Below are 17353 nucleotides of genomic sequence, written 5' to 3'. Positions count from 1 at the left end.
TTAACGCGTTTGATTAAACCCGTGTCACACGGGGAAAATCCACCGTTGTAAATAAATTTAATTCCTGTTTTTTCACAACAGAAAAGGACTTATAGAAATTGCGTCGCACAATAGAGATAGTGGATGCCTATTTAACCTGCCCATTCGGAGACGACCTGGCATATTCTAGAAGCACCGGTCGACATTGTGATTCCAATTAATTCTTATTGCAAGTAATTTCTTCAATTCTAGTCCTACAATGGCGCTTGACAACAGACTAGTCAATTTACTAGTCGTTGTCGTTCTAGTTTTCCTGGTTGTCCCATCGCAACAGCAAGGTAAAAAATCAGATCATTTTTACTGTTTAAATTTCAATTAATTTCTTTTATGCCATTGTTATATAGGATCGCCTACATGCGGGCAAACGAGTTCAATGACGTCTAGGGTCGTGGGAGGTAGCGTGACGCAGGCCTACCAATTTCCGTGGATGGCCTACCTCCAAATTAAATTCTGGAGTGGAGATACAGCCACTTGCGGTGGCACACTTATTAATCAAGATTGGATCCTGACGGCAGCCCACTGCCTTTATGGAGGTGTTGAGGTTCGAGTAACCCTGGGCGTCCATGACACCAGCAACAGCCTTTCATCCGTTTCTTTCACTTTGCTTCCGCAATCGTTCAAAAGTCATCCGAATTTCGTTTATGGCAAAGTCGAGGACGATATCGCCCTTATCCAGCTTCCTTACACCATCTCTCTCTCCGGTTAGTAGCTCCCTTAAAAATTATTGGCTAAAACTGGTTTAATTAACAAAAATTACTAATTTAAATTGCAGATAAAGTTCAACCAGCATGTCTTCCTTTTGCTAGTGATTCTGATCAAGTGAACGATCCTGTCATCGTCACCGGATGGGGCAATTTCTCCAGTGTTGGTAAGATTCAGACTATTATTTATCTATTCGCTGTGTTTTTAATTTTTAAAAATTATAATAAATCAATTTTTCTTAAAAGTGGACAGCGGGTCGAGCTCTGTTTTACGCCAAATAAATACGAATGTCATTTCTTCTTCGGGAACCAACGGCGTGTGCCAACAGACGGCTGCTGAAGGTTCATTCTCCGGCGATAAAGTCATTTGCAGTGACGGTTCTCAATTTCGCCGCTACTGCTACGTAATTTTATTCGATCGAATGATAACAAATTTACATATATGAATAACATTTTTAAATTTTTAGTTGCTTTAATAGGGTGATGATGGAGGTCCCATGAACTTCTTCAACAAGGAATGGAATAGGTGGTTCGTTATTGGTGTTGCCGGAAGAGGCGACGCTTCCGTCAACTGTCAGAATAATAGGCCCAACGTGTTTAGTCGTGTCAGGGGCTATCTAGATTGGATCGGAGGTATTACCGGTTTAAAGCCCATCACGACGACAACAACCACAACCACAACGACGACTACAACAACTACCACGACGAAGCCTCCCATGACAACAGTTTCGTCTTATTTTGATTGCATGGGCAAAGCAGATGGCAACTACGCCAATCCGGCATCCAGCTGTTCCATTACCTTTTACATGTGCTCCAACGAATATGCCTATCTCTTTGTAAGTTAACTAGACTCATTATTTTGAAGGCCACTTAAATTTAAATGAATTAAATTTTTTTTTTTAATCGTTCATTTAGGAATGCGCTCAAGCGGGAACATATTACCGAGCTGAAATCGGTAGATGCGACTGGCCCGAAAATGTCGCTGGTTGCAACAGCATTTAATAACGGATGTTTTGATGTTGGGAATCCAATTAGATTTCCAATCTACTATGACAACACTCTTCATTATAACTAAAATTTGAATAATTGATCTACTTCGTTTAAGAGAATAAACAAACTGGTAATCAGGAATTTTGGAAATCAACATCGTTTTTCCTTTGTTGCGTCTACATTTTTACAGATGGAAACGTGAAAATTCGTTTGTGCATAATAAATGTTTAGTTAAATGTACAGTTTAATTTTCGTCGAGAAATTCCCACTCCTTAATGAATAAGAGTCGAACGAATTTTCTACCCTACCCTCTTATTTTTTTTCTCTCCTCCCATCCTGCGACCGTGAGAAGGAAATCGCTTAAAATTCAATAAAATCAAATTTAAAAAGTGACAAATTTTCTAATGATAGAAAGAAAATGTGTACACGCATCTTTTTCGTGTCGATTTCAAGCGAAATTTTAAAATAAAAAAATCAAATCAATTTTTATACCTGGCAATCAAAATTAGTTTTTCACGTGCCCTGCCCTTGATTTTAGAGATAGACAGTGATTTTTTCTGGACGAGTGTACAACTGAAATGTTAATTCATCAGTAACAAAATTATTTGCAAATTCCGATCCGTAAATGAATTAGGGGCAAATGAATTTCCTCCCATTTCAAGACCTCCCGTTTATTTTCAATCTGGCAATCAAAATTGGTTTTCTGCTTATAATATCTAGAGTTTTGCAGATAGAATTTTGAAACTTGGTTTGTGTATTCAGTAAGTGTAATTACATCCACAGTTCAATTTTGGTAAAGAAATTCCAATCCCTTAATGAATAAGAGTCGAATGCATTTTCTTCCCCTTCCCCTTAAAATTCCCCTCACCAAAATTTCGTTTCGTCGATGATTTTGCGGATTTTGGATGTTGAACCCGAAACCTCAAAGGGACGCGACAATTTCCTCCTCCAACATGAAACCCGTGAAATGGGTGAAGTGACGACTGTCGTCATCCAAATACGAGGATGAACCAGAATAACCAATCGTCATCCAGACTTGATCGCCTGTTTTCAACTTCAGCGTCGACTGTTGGGTAAACGGACTAAATTGATTAACGGGGGGGTTTCTCTCTTGAACATGACTCTGCCCAATTGATTTCCCGTTCAAATAAAGATCAGAATAAAACCAAGAAGATGATGAAGATTCAAGACGCGCCAGTCCCGCGAAAGAGAAAAAATAAATTCCCGGTCTCGGTGCCGTGAATATCCCCGATGTCAAATTCATGGTGTTTCCCTCGTTCACTCGCGCCAACTCGAACGGAATCGGAGTTGATGTTTTGTTGAAAAAAATCTGTCTCTGGACGTAGAAATAGACGGGCGCAGATTTGACGTCGGCGAATCCGATCCATTTTTGAAAACCTTTTCAATTAATAATAGAATTAAAAATTAGATAATTCCAACTGAATAATTGGTGAGAATCTGAAACATTTACCCGCATCGCTAGGAAGTTTAGTGAAGTCGCAGTAAACGGATTCCATTTTCGCCAATCCCATGACGGAATAAATTCCGCTCCAAATGTGGCCAATCATTTTGAGATCCCCGCATGAAGACGGCAGTCCCGGGATGGCAACAGCCGATTGATTGTTGCTAATTGGAACAGAGTCGGTTGCTGCTGCTGCTGTGCGTTCATTTTTCTCTCGTAAAAAGGAAGTTAAAAGCGAATCTTGTTGTTCAACTTTGGCCTCCAGTACAGTCACTTTGGCCCGCAGTTCAATCGCTGTCGATTCCAAGACTTGTTTCATTTGAATCTATTGGCATTAAATGGAATAACATTATAATTAGACTTAAAAAATAACAAATTGAATCGAACTGTCGACAACAGAAGCATCGCATTAAAAGAAATTTTGAAAAAATTCTCACATAATTTTCCTTCAGTTGTAGGAATTCTTCCTCCAAGGAAAAGGCAGCGCCAGTCGAACTCGTCGTCCAGCAGATGAAAACCAACAGCAAAACAACTTGGGTGAGTGAAACTACAGAAAAATGCGCCATTCTTTACTCTTTAGTTATTCGGAATTGTTAATAATGAGACTGTGTTTTCCAACTGGACGTGCGTTTCAATTAATACAGTTTGACTGGTCAGTGGACCTGTTGTTGTTGCGTCCAACTTAAAGGTTAAATAATAAAATGAGAGAGTGTTTGTGTCTGTAAATAAGAAGATAAGTTTTCGATAAGAATTTTTAAATGTCAGTTTAATGTCATGATGTTATTTGTTTGGCGTGGCTATGTACAATCTTCCCTTTATTGAAGCGGGGGTTACCCTGCGGACTGGTCAAACAGGGAAAAAAACAGAAAAAGAAAACAAACAAATAGATATCAATTATTGACTCGAATGAACTGCAATTAGTTTAGGGTTTTTTAAAAGAAAAATGATAGCTATTCGTTTTAATAAAAATTTCGGGTAATTGCAGCTTGATTACAAATTGTATTATCGAAACACAACTGCAATCCGATCAGCAGCTGATAGATACCCGTTAACAGTAGAGCTAGAAGTAAAAAATAAATGAGATTGATTGAATAAGGCCAAAAGTTAATTTGTGCTGGAAAGAGTATTGCGCAAACTATAATATCAAAATGATTCAAGGTCGTCATCACAGGGAACTGAACCACTTTACTGGCTGGTGGCCTCGTACAAGTCGACTGCGGAATTTGTCCTAGCATAAATAAAACAAAATAATTTAGTTTTTCACTAAAAGTAATTTTATTTTTAAAAGTAGAACCTGAAAATTGAGTTCAGGTCCGCGACGTTTCGTCACCTCCACAACTTCTTTGGCGATATTTTTCTGCGACGTGCCTCGAATGTCGATGAATTTCATTTCAGCGCAGCTTTATAGAGAAAAGAGGTATACTATCTTAGAATAAATCCCATCGAGTTCTAAATGCGATTCACTACGTGGTACCTGTAGTGAGTAGAAATAGCTTTGCGGAAGCCTTGAGTCCGATTAGGACCCGAACCGTGGATCAAAATGGGGTGAAAGAAAACCGTATCCCCTAAATCCAGACAAGCAACTCTATTTACTGGCACTATGGTGACAAAAATACCATTCACCAACCTTTTTTCATCGATAATTCGACAATCGGGTGGTCGTCGTAACCCCGTACGCCGCGGTACATCTTGTTTACTCCGTTCTATTTCAGACATGCGATTAGCATAATATGCAAATATTTATCTGTTCATTCAACTCACCACCCATTGAGGATAGTCGTGCTGAAGCAATTCTCCTGTATGGGATCCAGGAAGGACAATCACACATCCGTTCTCGGGTGTGATGTCTTCCATAGCCGTCCAAGAACAAACGATTCTATTAGCCGGGCGGAAAGGGAAATAATGAAGATCCTGTAGGCAAAAGGGAAGAGAAAAAAAAAAGGATAATTTAACTGCACTCAGAAATAATTCCAGTTTAATTGCGTTTATACCGTGTAAGGGATGACGGGAAGTAAGGCTTCCAGAATCAGGTGGTTTATTGATAAGCTGCCAGAAAATCATATGGCTCAAAAGTCTGAAAGGACTAAGAGTGATGGATTTTGAGGATTTAAATTTACTATTGTATGGATAGCCATAATGTTGGGCCCAGTAAAACATTCAACATAATCCAGGATCTAGAGGAAGAAAAATAATCTCACACTGATGATAATAAGAATAAAAAATTTAGATATTTACAGTTGGATGTCTGCAGTATTCAAACAGAACATCGTCATACACAAATCCTGGACTTTATAGAAGAGATTTTCTCCGACAGCACCCTTCTTTATCAAGGAAATGTCCATCATGATAAGTGAACCCCATGGTACATTTTTATCGCACAAGTCCACAAATCTTTGCCTATAAAAGTGACATTAAATCAAATAATAGCAACAGACGATACAATCAAAAGAGAAAACTAACTTGCAGTTATCCAGAAATTTTGCATCAACTAATTCCTTGACAACAAGAAAACCTTAACGGATTTCAAAATTAATAAAAGATATTATGATAACAAGATCATTTCTTAGTCACCATTTTTTTCATAGAATTCTCTTTGTTCAAGGGTCAGCTTTGAATTATCAAGGGTGTAGTTGAAAATTGGTTTCTTAATTACAACTAAATAGTAATGATTACAATGCATTGCAGCAGCTATATATTTTGTTTACCATTGGTTCCATTGTGGATGAGCAGGCCTACGGTTTAGTAAGCTACAATAGCGAGTAAAGTAATCCACTGTATTACTATATAAAACTGGATCTAAAACTAAAACTTGTAAACTAATAAGTTCTGAATTCTCGCACGAACGCAAAATTATGTTCGAGGCTTTTGTAAATGTAAACAAACAGACTGACAGATAAAGGGCGACACGGCGACACCTGTTGAGATTTTCTTTTAATCTAATCGGTTTAGACTTTTCAAAAAAAATTTTTATGTAAAATAAAACGTTTGCGATGACTGAAGAATTAAGAATGATCAAATTAATACTGCTACCAATGCGCCGAGTCTCCTTGGAGAGGTTCCCGAAGGGCAGATATTTTCATTCATTGTGGATTTGAAGTAAAATGTCATTTGTAAATATTGTTGTATGGTTGTATTAGTAATTCCGATCTTTTGCTGTGCGCGCGAGTTTCCCGATAGAGGTCGCATAATTTCATCGGGAGTTGGTGTATTGGGTTTTAAAACCTGAAATGTTTAATTGCTGCGGTTCGGAGGAAACCGCTATCACGCTTGATCAGTAAGCCCCGCTCGGCAAGACTTGCGATTCGCCAAAAAAGGCGGCTTTAGTGCAGCCAAACAATCGAAATTGTATTTCCTATAAATTAATGACACAATTTCGGGTGGTTATTTAATTTTAAATAAGCAAATAATTTGAATGAAAGGCTAAGAATTTCAAGGATTCAAAGTCAGTGGAATGAAAAGTGAGCGAAGCTGAGTCTTGACGGGCTTCAAAGCTTCGACGTCTTCGTCCCAGTCAGTGTCGCTGGGAATCGCTGGGAATGGCCAAGATGTCGTCGATGTCGTCTTGGTGATTGGCCAACGACGGGCTAATATCTGTCAGAGTCAGCAGCGTCTCGTACAACTTGGTGGCCGTGATTTTACGAACGCAAGGGAACCGATTCACTAGCAGATTTAACAGGTGAATGATTGATTTATCGAACGTCACTTGATCACCTCTGAGTAGGTGACAGTACAAATCCACCGACGATATCAACAACTGTACAAAAAGATGATAATCAACAGTCTAAATTAGATTTCTAAATATTTAAATTCGTAATTTAATTTAAATGAATACCTTTAACGGTTTACCGCCATTGGTCATCTCAGTACGAATCAAGGTCAACAGCGACTGTGACATGGATTCGAGGTGTTGCTTAATAAATGCAAATTCATACCAAACTCTCCGTGAGACTGCCGATGCTGGAAACAAGTCCGGTGATGACGGCTTTGCGGTAAGTGTCGAGTCGCATCACCTTCATCCACAATTCGAAACATTCCTTCTCGGTCAAAATGTCCAGCGGAGGCGGTTGAAGGATGGAACGCAATTCTTCCAACTGCTCAATGTGAGGAATGGTGGGATCACTAAAGCAAACGTCAATTCGTTATAGGTATCAAAGTTAAGAATTAAGTTGTTTTCTGTAAGTACCAGTAGATGAGAGAAGAAAAGACGTTGGTGGCCAACAACCGGGTACGACGGATTTTTTCCGTCGATTGTTTAGCCACCGCATGCAATACGGAGCGGATCAGGTCAGCTTCAAGTAGTTCTGGTTGCGAGGTGTTGGTCAATACCTAAACAACCTGTAGAAATATTCAAATATTTTCTTTCGATTTATTTTATTTTAAATAAAAGAATTCTAAACGGAACCTGAATAGAAGACATTGCCGATTCATGGACGATAGCTCCAATATCTCCACGGTTATCCACCGTGTAATCTTCAAGGCCATCGATTAATGTGCGGAATATTACGGCCAGTGTCACTTGATCAACCCCACCTGTGAAATAATAAATAAAATTGAGACTAATCTCAAAATAAATGAAAATGAGTCCGTCTGTCATTTTACCTGGGCTGGATGGGGCGATCCCAACGGTTGTGCAGACCAGCGAAAGAGCTGTCAGAGCATTTTTTCGAGATTCGGCACATTGGAGAGTCTTGTCGGTGATGAGAGCGCAGGTGCACAACTGTTGGATGACTTTCGGCAAGGAAACGGTGAGGAGGAAGCGGGAGGAAGTGAGGCATTGAGCCCAGGGCTAGTGCGTTTCCTACTCACGCCTGTTGGTTGTTGCTCGTCACCTCGGGTAGGAAATGGTTCAACAAGGCAGTGAGTTTCTCCACTGGCTGATGCCGGAAGTATTCGCCAATCAAAGCGGTGACGGCGCTGATGGCCGATTGCTGGACATTTGAATCGGCTGAAGCGAGACACTCTCGTAACGCCTTCAACCAACGGTCGACTACAGCGTCCGGCAACGGGAAACCCCCCGAACTAAGATCTTGGATGAAATGGCAAACGGCTATGCGCATTTGATCGCCGCCGAAACTCCGCCAGAAACGCTCCTCCAGGATGTCGATACAAGTTTGGGTAATAAATTCCATCGTGGCATCACCTAAAGGATCGTGAAAACATTGTAGAAATAATTATAGTAGAAGTAATAAATGACCAGCGGTAACTGACCAAGTTCATCTGGCAGACGACGTTGATGGTCTTTTGCCACTTGACAAAGAGCGCTGATGACTTTGCCACTGGCCAAAATGCTTCCGTGCCGTAAATAGAGTTCAGGATTTGTACAGCGAGGAAGGATCTGAGTAGAAAGAATCAGTTTCATACTCTCCGGATCGAGGAACGTCATTTGATGCAAGGCCTGAACAAAAATTCTGATTAACAACTGAAGTTAAATGAGCAAAGTTCAATTGCACCACCATGCCATACCTGAGATGTTAGCTGTCGAATAACCGTGTCCCAATGGATGACTTTACGATCCACTAAATGCTGGATGAGATGCGGCCGGCACTCTTCGTATTGCGCCACGAAAAGACTGGAGAGAAAAGGGAATTGTTATCAGAATGAAATGAATTTGAAACAGAATGAAACTCACCTGAGTTGGAGATAGGCATTTTTACAATTTCTAAATCTAATTAAGTCATTCGTGAAACAACATTTTATATTAGAAACACATTGTATTTTTTGTATTTACTTGTAAGTTATGCAATATCAGTAACAGGCAATGTTGCGAAAGGGGTCATTCCGCTGAAATCGAATTAATTTTGGCGCTCGACATCACCGATTTTTTTAATTTTTTACAGTGTGTTCACTGTGTTTGTATAAAATTTTCTGTAAAGGGAAAAATTTTTCCTGTTTACCGAATGGGAGATAAAAAATCCCAAAGTTTTGGTTTTTTAAATTTAAAAAATTGATTGTTTTCGTTAAAATTCAATTTGTTCCGATACCGTTTGTGCTACAGATTTAAAAAACAAAGGAAAGATAGAGATTTTTTTTTCTTTTTAATCATCTATTTGGAATTCAAATTAAATTAAAAGAAAGTAAGGATATTGGGGTTTAAACATTAAAAAAAAGGCCTTAGCGAAGATATGCTAACTTCGATTTGAAAATTTTTTTTACTCATCAATAGCTCTAATGTGTGCGCATCTCGAGTAAAATTTTCAAGTTTTACCCATGCTTTGTTAATTAGTTATGCATTTTTAAATATTTATTTATTTGCCATATCTTTTGCACAGAGAACACTAGCGCCACTCAACAAGCACGGTGGCATCCTTAGGGACACCCTGCCATGACAGTGAAGGGGTCTGTGCAATTGAAACGGAGAATTGAAAAATATTTAAACATACATAACTAATTAACAAAGCGTGAGTAAAACTTGAAAATTTTACACGAGATGCGCACACATTAGAGCTATTGATGAGTAAAAAAGATTTCAAATCGAAGTTAACATATCTTCGCTAAAGCCTTTAAAAAAATGTTTAAACCTCAATATCCTTACTTTCTTATAATTTAATTTGAATTCCAAATAGATGATAAAAAAGATAAAAAAATTCTCTATCTTTACTCTGTTTTTTAAATCTAAAGCAAAAACGGTATCGGAAAAAATTGAATTTTAACGAAAAAAATCAATTTTTTAAATGAAAAAAACCAAAACTTTAGGATTTTTTATCTCCCACTCTGTAAACGGGAAACATTTTTTCCTTTACAGAAAATTAAAAAAAAACACAATGAACACACTGTAAAAAATAAAAAAAATCAGTGATGTCGAGCGCCAAAATTAATTCGATTTCAGCGGAATGACCCAAAGACGCGATTTAAAAAATGGCTGAATTTTCAAAAATGAATAAAAAAATCTCAGAAACTATTATCTCGATATTCGATAATTTTGGTCCCTACAATTTGGGGATGAATTGATGCTTTGTTTCATTCAGTTTCCTCTTTCATCTACTGCACTACATTTATTCTACTACATAAGAACGCTAAAAAAATTAAAACCCGCAATTAATGGCTCTTTAAAGGTATCGAAGAATCAATAAGTGCGAAACGAAAATGAAAAAAATCGCAATCTACGGTCCTATATAAAGTATCGATCAAAAAATGAAATTTCAAGTTGAAATTAACTGTTTGGTATCGACGATTGAAAATACACACGACGGTAACGGAAAAATTCCAATCGACTGCTCTGTATGTGGGCGTCGACGATTGAAAATAAATCAGTATGCAAAATTGATGGGGGTTTTCCAACCATCACAGGTTGGACCATTTGTCAGGTGACAAAATACAAAAGCTGATGGGAATTGACCAGCTACTATAGGTCAAAAACGTGTTCGTTACGTCTTTTCAAAGTATTCCAATGAGGAGCTGTGACGATTCAGGGATGATTTGCCACGAGGATGGGCGGAAAGTCAAAATGCGGATCTGGTCTGCCGTAAGGATAAAGATGAGATGATTCTGACGGATGATCGACGGTCCTATATAAAGTACCGATCATTAAGTAGCATCATTTTTCATGATGGTTGAGTATGCTGTCTTAGCTCACCTAAGGGGTTTCATTGTGTGGGAAGATTGTGATGTAATATTTGAACCTGGTAGAGTTCTTTTAAAATGTGTTGTTAATTAAGAATCTGTCTGACTAACACGTAAGAGTTATCGGCACAGTAGAAGCATTTTGCGTAGCATTCTTTTGATCAATTTGCACTGCTCCAAAATCCAACCCTCTAATCAAATACAATAAACCAAGATTATTAACCTACAATCAGCATAATATCCCACACAAATGATCACCTGGGAAAAGGTACTTCCTCTTTACCAGGGGGACCTTCAGTTTTCAAATCAACGGAAACATGTTAATGAGAAACAACCTGTGCAGCATTTGTAAATTTGGGATCAATTTGCACTGGTCTCCGCTTAGTCAATTACAGACAAAACATAGATTACTCACCTGAATTGGATCAACCAAACAACCCAAATATTTACCTGCGCACAAAACTGTTGGAAATTATATGCAAACACAGAACATAAATCTTACTGAACCCATCTTGAGCTTTCCCAATTATGTTGTATTATAATGACTTCTAGATGCCGCTGAATATGAGGATGAAGTATGTTCTCTCTATTGTCTTTGTCTGCCAACTGTTACTCTTCTGACAGCTACTCTGTACCATGGACATGTATTGTATATCGTCGTATAGTCATACACCAGAGGATAAATACAAATTATGCAACAATAATGTTCTTTACTAATCTGCTAATTTCAACAAAAACCCCCACCAAGGCCCAATTCTGCTCTTTTTTCTGGAATAAAGTCAGTCAAATTCTCTATTTACAATGAAAAAAAAAACAGGTATTAACAAGATTATAATTAAAAGCCAAAATAATTGGTTAATAATTACTTTTCTGGTAAGACCATATTATTTAATTCTTCGGGATTGTGTCTGAGTTTCATCACTGCATCTATTTTTTCCAGAATTCCACTTTCACCATCTTTTCATATACTGCCTGACCCAGTTTACTTGTTGTCCTAGCAAACTCACTTATTTCGAACTTATCGTTCATTTCTGTGCTATATTTTTCCATAAAAATATGGTTTGAGTTTTGTTACCATCTGCTTGCTGTTGCGGCTGTTGCTTTTTCTTCTTTTTGGCAGTCATGTCATTCTCTTCAAAATACTGAGAACGTGTTTTATGGTGCTGCTTCAGCCCTCGAGCCTCCATCTCTTCAACTGCCTTCTCTATGTCTACCGTTGTAGATTTCTCTCTGGCTCTTGATGAAGATGCCTGTCCTTTTGAAGATGGCTGATATGGTTGTGGCCAGCCACACATCCAGCGAGTACATTTTATTGTTACAAACTGTTCTCCACAATGTATGTCTGTATCTCTCTTCTATTAACTCACCTGTTAAAAACTTAAAATTCAGTGTATTGATAACGGAAAGACACAGTTTGTCCCTTTTTCTTCAGTTTGAACACTAGACACTGCTCTTACTGGATTTTAAGCATAACATTAAAAAATGGGGACCACTATATCCACCAAGTTCATTTCTGGAAGATGTCTCAAACCTCATTATAAATGGTTGCTCAAATCGCCAATGGTTGCACAGCCCATATTTTTCTGAAAAACATATGAAAAATAAAACTTGGAAGGTTTCTTTGCTAGGTGCCCCTTGTAAGCATTGATGTTTAAGGCTAGTCCATTTTAAGAGACAGATGGTGGCCAATTACCTGGTTTACCGAAACCTAGAAGTTGCAGATCAAACTTATAGAGATATTATAAAAAATTGTGATAACATAAGATAAAGATCAGCTAACCATCGTCTCTCCAAAATTTGTCCAAATAAGGTTGCTCTACCACCTGTTTCTTCATATACATAAACTAAAGTCTCTCTGAAATCGTCTTTGAAGCCTCATAGAAGATACTTGACTAAAAAACTTTCCGAAGAAGGGCGTCACTATGTTGTTGGGTCCAACATGGCAAACTTGTAGGGTCCCTACAAGTTCGTCATTCGACGTGCAAAAAAGTCACAACTCATTGCAGTCTACGCAAAGCATTTGATTCTGTAGCTCAACATCCCTTTCCAGGTTCTCCCAAAGTTGGCGTCCATTGTATTGCAGCATGTTTAGCTGACAAATGTTTCTTTCGATGTCTGGTCGCTGCCTTGGATGATTCTGCCAATCAACCCATCAACATAGTTTACTTCCTTGACTCCAGATTCGAGTACCAACTCCAGGATAGGTGCCCATTGTAAGCATTGATACTTTATTGTACATTTTTTAAAAGGGGGATCATCCATAAACCCTTGTCAAAACAAACACACTACCACCCAGAATCGCTTCAACGATATAATCTGGGTGCTTCACAATATAATCCAAGACTTTAGCAGCCATCTTTTCTGCTGCTTTGAGGGCAAAAATTTCAAATACATCTTCAATGCCTGCTACCATCACGTTTGAAATCCTTTAAAACAGGGAAATTAGGTTAATTTAAACGGGACTTTCAAATAATGAAGGATAACTTACTTACTCAATTTTTTGTTGTCTTTGCTTCTCTTACGATACTGCCTTTCTTTCCTCCTTGTGCAGATTTCTTGTGTTCTTTTGAAAAGTATTAGATTTCTATTAGTTATCAAATATTTATGTAGATTATTGTTACCTATCAGATATTTGTGTGTGAAGGTCCCCACCATGAATTTATTAACAGACTTGTTGATGCTGTACTTTTGTTCTGCAACATTTCATATGTTCACAAGTTTGTGAGATAAAGTTTCCTTTATTTTAGTCTTTATGTCAGCAATCAAGATTTTATTAACTTGTATTGGGGATTTGTTTGGGTATAGCTAGATATTGTATAGAAAAATACTAATTAGTTCCTGTTTAATAGAATTTTATAACTTAACATTTTTACTTCTCTCCCTTTAATTTTTTTTCTTCATCCAAACCATCAACAGCCTGATTTTGTTAGAAGTATAATTGTTTAACACACGCAACAATAACTCGAGTAACTCCACAGACTAGGCTAAAACTTACATGAAATAAAACTTGAGACACAATAACTTTTTTAGAATTAGTGCAAAGAAACCAAAGATATTTTAGTTATTTGTACTCTAAAGGTAAGACACAATCATTTATTTTTTTTAATTTGTCAATCAAATCATTTTTCACTGCTTTGGAAATTCTTTGACGTAGTACTGGTGCATCAACCTTGCGCTGCGTCCGGTAGTCTACGTCATTGCTGAAGCAAATGATTTCTTCCTCGACATTGCTTTTTCGGCAAATTTTCAGTCACCGAGGGTATCTTCTTCCTTTTATTTTTTTGCTTATCAGCAATCATGGCTGAAGTTTGAGCCTCAACATTTTGGTCCCCCAATTTCTAAGACTAATTAGTTAGGAAGAAATTTGATAAAAAACACATAACTACTATGAATATACATAATGAAAAACAATAATTAGCAGAATCGCACTAACCATTGCCTTCTTCCAAGCAGCCTCCAAATGCTTCTGTTTTATCAGTGGTTTATTTTAATGTACCTCTTTGATATTTTTCAATTCCAGTTCACTGATGAAATTCGCGCTCCTGCAATCGTTTGTTTGGTAGTTGGATTCTCGGCCCAGTCTGAGAAACCTTAGGGATTGGTAGAATATCGCCAGGGTGAAAGTGACGCGGTCTTGATTCATCACTGGCTGTGTGCTTTAAAGAATGTGCTGGTGTTCAAAGGGTTGCCCTATGGAGTTGAGTAAGTTAATGCCATATTCGAATACCGCTCGACCAAATACGCCATTAAGACAGCAGTAGTAAGAGAGGGGGTGGGGGTCCAAGAAGTGGAAGATGATGGCTGTTGCTGTTGAAAGAGCTCGCGTGAAGTAGAGGTAGTTTATGCCGCAGTAAAAAACCACTCGAACGCTTGTGGGAAAGCAGTAGTAGGAGAGGGAGTTTGTGTCCCGGAATTGGAAGGATGATGGCTGTTTCTGTTGCAATAAGTCAAGAGGAGTATAGGTAGTTGATGCCACTGTCAAAGACCGCTCGAACGCTTGAGGGAAAGCAGTAATAGGGCAAGGAGATTGAATCGCCAGAAGAGGAAGATGACGGCTGATGTCCAATAAGCGGACTGAAAATGATAGATGCGATTGGAGAGGATCTGCGCGTAGTGTATATTAGAGAATAACGAGTGGCTACTGGATAGAGTAATTGTACCGTCAAGCGAGAAAATCCAGGAATATTATGTTCCTAGATGTTGCTTTTGTGGTTAAAGCAGTACTGATTTGATGTAGAGTAGAAGCGGATGCTGAAAAAAAATGTAAATTAATGAGGAAATGAATGATGTAATAAATGAAGAAATGAAAGAAGAACAAAGAGCTCACCAGGTAAGTCAGTAGCTTTTGATAAGGCAAATGTTTTCTCAGGGATGGCTTTACGATCTAATGGAAAGATTCCTGTGGCTGCAAATGCTTTAATGATGTTCGCTTAAATGCTTTCTTTATTGGCTCCTCTGATTAGTGGAACATGATAAATTGTAATACGAAGCCCTGGCGAATCAACATCTCCATACCCATCATTTTTAGCCCCTCGAAAACTGTAATATGGATATTCCTCCCGTTAAGGTCGAGATTACTTGTGTAATGGCACAAAATACAATTACGGTATCGTAATCTGCACCACACTATTCATGTAACGCTCTAGTCGTGTAAATATTTTCTCGTTTACTGGGAAATCTACAGCTAAAGTTTAGTTAACGCGACCACCAACCATTTTCCATAGAGCTATACTGACATCAGCAGAGAGGAGATTGATTAACTTCAAGTCCAAGATAAAAATCTGATTTTCTGCTACTCTACGCGAATTTGTTTCTGAAATTACACTGACAAAAAAAAAACTTCTTACAGCCATGCAAGTGGTCACTTAAGATTTTTACAGACGCAGTTCGCCCTTAACCAAAGCCGGCTCCTACCAGCTTCGTCTTCAGCAAGACATCCTCCTCGCGCCTCTGAAATAAACAAATGATTAATTTTAACTGAAGAGAAGAAAGCACAGCACTGCAAATGGTTACTTTAGGAAGATCTAGTAGATAATCAACTACAGGAATGGAAACGTTGCCGAGAGTAATTGTTTCGACACGAGGCTTGGATGTTTACTTTCCACGGCCGTTGCTTGTACTCCATTTAAAAAAATGGTCTTCCCCATCAAATACTAATAAACAAGATTTATAGTCACACTTCCACAAAGATTGCTTCTGGATACAACACATAATACACATTTTTGCAACTGTAAAATGCAAATTCAAAATATTAGTTAGTTTTCTCGGATGGAGTACGCATCGAAATAATCACTTTTAGATTGTCTTACTTTGAAGGCTAACATCAACTAGTGTAATCAAGATCGAAGGATTCTTTAAAGAAAAATATCATGGGTTAGCCAATCTTGACGAAGAACAACTAACCGAGATTATTGAGTCTTAAGATGAACCCGTTACATAAAGGATACTTTTCACTAATCCTAAGGTGGCACTGATTGTTTTTTTAGCCACAATATTACCCTTCCTTACTAGAGACGATTTAATAAATATTGATTGGGTTCATACTCAGCAATAACATTGAATTTGGTTGCGGGCAGTCTCCATCCTTCCCTCAATAGGGAGTCATCAACGAAGAAGTTAAGGAACATTTTTAAAATGTGACAGTGTACTCTTTTTTAAGGCTTTGATTCATCTTCTTCTTTCCCCCCAAGAATCATCACGATATTGTACAAAATGGGACAAAAAATCTGAACAGCTATTTTATTTTTTAAGTTTGTTTTTTGTATCAACCACCATTAAAGCAGTACGTAGAGAAATACATTAACATGGAAAATATTATATTATTGCCAATAGATGCAGTGAAAATGTATTTGATATGGGTTTAGGTGATGTTAGAATAGCGGAATTCACCAAGAAATCACGTCGCATCCCCATCACAAATTGTATTTGGTCAACATATCCATTCCTCGTACCTGCTTATCATTAAAAATTTTGGAGAAAACTATTTGGTATAATTCACCAGAATTTGACAGCTATCTATATTTCAATTATTTTTTAGGCGCCCAACGGAGTATTCTCGGTGGTCAAGCCGGTTCACTGTTCATTCCACCTGACAGTCCTTTTGCATGAATATCAAGGTAAAAGAACTTGGCCTTCGTAGAGAAGAGACAGCCAGACGCACAAAGACTGTGGAGAGCTTCTTAGTCTATTCATGCTGACTGCTCAAAAAATCCACGAGATATTCGGAAGAATTCAGAGCAATTCTACTGGGCTACTTCTGTACATATATAAATAATAACTACATAAATAGCACTGTTTGGCCCCCTTCCCATTGGGTACTTTTTATGCAGAACATTCGTGCCAACAGCAATGTAGAGGGAACGCGTAATCACCTCAAAGCTGCTGCTTGTAAGCTTAGTCATCTTTGTTATCGACCTTTTTATAATTTGTATTTCAAATTATGTTGTAGGACCTGATAACATTTTTATTGAAAAGGAAAGAGGAGGCTCAAAAAATCGAATTGAACTTCTGTCCAGAAACAAACCTTGAAAAAATCAAGTCAAAATGCTGAGTGTAAACAACACGCAATTTATGAGCATTGGACTTCTTACAATCGGAATGG

At 38.0% G+C, this 17353-nt stretch overlaps 4 protein-coding genes across 5 annotated transcripts; 1 reads left to right on the top strand and 3 right to left on the bottom strand.

Annotated features, from left to right (window-relative positions):
• Positions 1-151: 151 nt before the first annotated feature.
• LOC124204998 (chymotrypsin BI-like) lies at positions 152-1881 on the top strand. The gene is made up of 6 exons (XM_046602274.1): positions 152-317; positions 384-740; positions 812-907; positions 987-1144; positions 1220-1576; positions 1656-1881. Exons 1-6 carry the CDS (start codon positions 239-241, stop codon positions 1740-1742), a joined length of 1134 nt encoding a protein of 377 aa, XP_046458230.1. The 5' UTR covers positions 152-238; the 3' UTR covers positions 1743-1881.
• A 716-nt stretch (positions 1882-2597) lies between these two features.
• On the bottom strand, positions 2598-4036 carry LOC124204999. Its single transcript, XM_046602275.1, has 3 exons — positions 3630-4036; positions 3202-3517; positions 2598-3128 (listed from the first exon to the last, which is right to left on the bottom strand). The coding sequence occupies exons 1-3, from the start codon at positions 3756-3758 to the stop codon at positions 2653-2655; spliced, it is 921 nt and encodes a 306-aa protein (XP_046458231.1). The 5' UTR covers positions 3759-4036; the 3' UTR covers positions 2598-2652.
• A 135-nt stretch (positions 4037-4171) lies between these two features.
• Positions 4172-6097, bottom strand: LOC124205000 (phytanoyl-CoA dioxygenase, peroxisomal-like). The gene is made up of 11 exons (XM_046602276.1): positions 5898-6097; positions 5764-5836; positions 5653-5704; positions 5428-5589; positions 5310-5366; positions 5184-5238; positions 4954-5103; positions 4820-4895; positions 4667-4757; positions 4487-4592; positions 4172-4420 (listed from the first exon to the last, which is right to left on the bottom strand). Exons 1-11 carry the CDS (start codon positions 5907-5909, stop codon positions 4358-4360), a joined length of 897 nt encoding a protein of 298 aa, XP_046458232.1. The 5' UTR covers positions 5910-6097; the 3' UTR covers positions 4172-4357.
• Positions 6098-6511: 414 nt separating this feature from the next.
• On the bottom strand, positions 6512-8847 carry LOC124204997 (tubulin-specific chaperone D-like). Of its 2 annotated transcripts, XR_006879182.1 has the most exons (8): positions 8822-8847; positions 8656-8761; positions 8401-8587; positions 7792-8332; positions 7595-7722; positions 7376-7527; positions 7025-7311; positions 6512-6946 (listed from the first exon to the last, which is right to left on the bottom strand). XR_006879182.1 is itself a non-coding variant. In XM_046602273.1 (2 exons), the coding sequence occupies exons 1-2, from the start codon at positions 7042-7044 to the stop codon at positions 6704-6706; spliced, it is 249 nt and encodes an 82-aa protein (XP_046458229.1). In that variant the 5' UTR covers positions 7045-7079; the 3' UTR covers positions 6512-6703. The 2 variants fall into 2 exon arrangements, 1 of the variants encoding a protein (XP_046458229.1); XM_046602273.1 differs by lacking the exons at positions 7376-7527; positions 7595-7722; positions 7792-8332; ... (1 more) ...; positions 8656-8761; positions 8822-8847 and having other exon boundaries at positions 7039-7079.
• Positions 8848-17353: the final 8506 nt, after the last annotated feature.

Source organism: Daphnia pulex, chromosome 10 (genome assembly GCF_021134715.1).
Source record: "Daphnia pulex isolate KAP4 chromosome 10, ASM2113471v1".
Lineage (NCBI taxonomy): Eukaryota > Metazoa > Arthropoda > Branchiopoda > Diplostraca > Daphniidae > Daphnia > Daphnia pulex.
The sequence above is the reverse complement of the archived record's forward strand: the minus strand, read 5'-3'. Positions and strand labels throughout refer to the sequence as shown.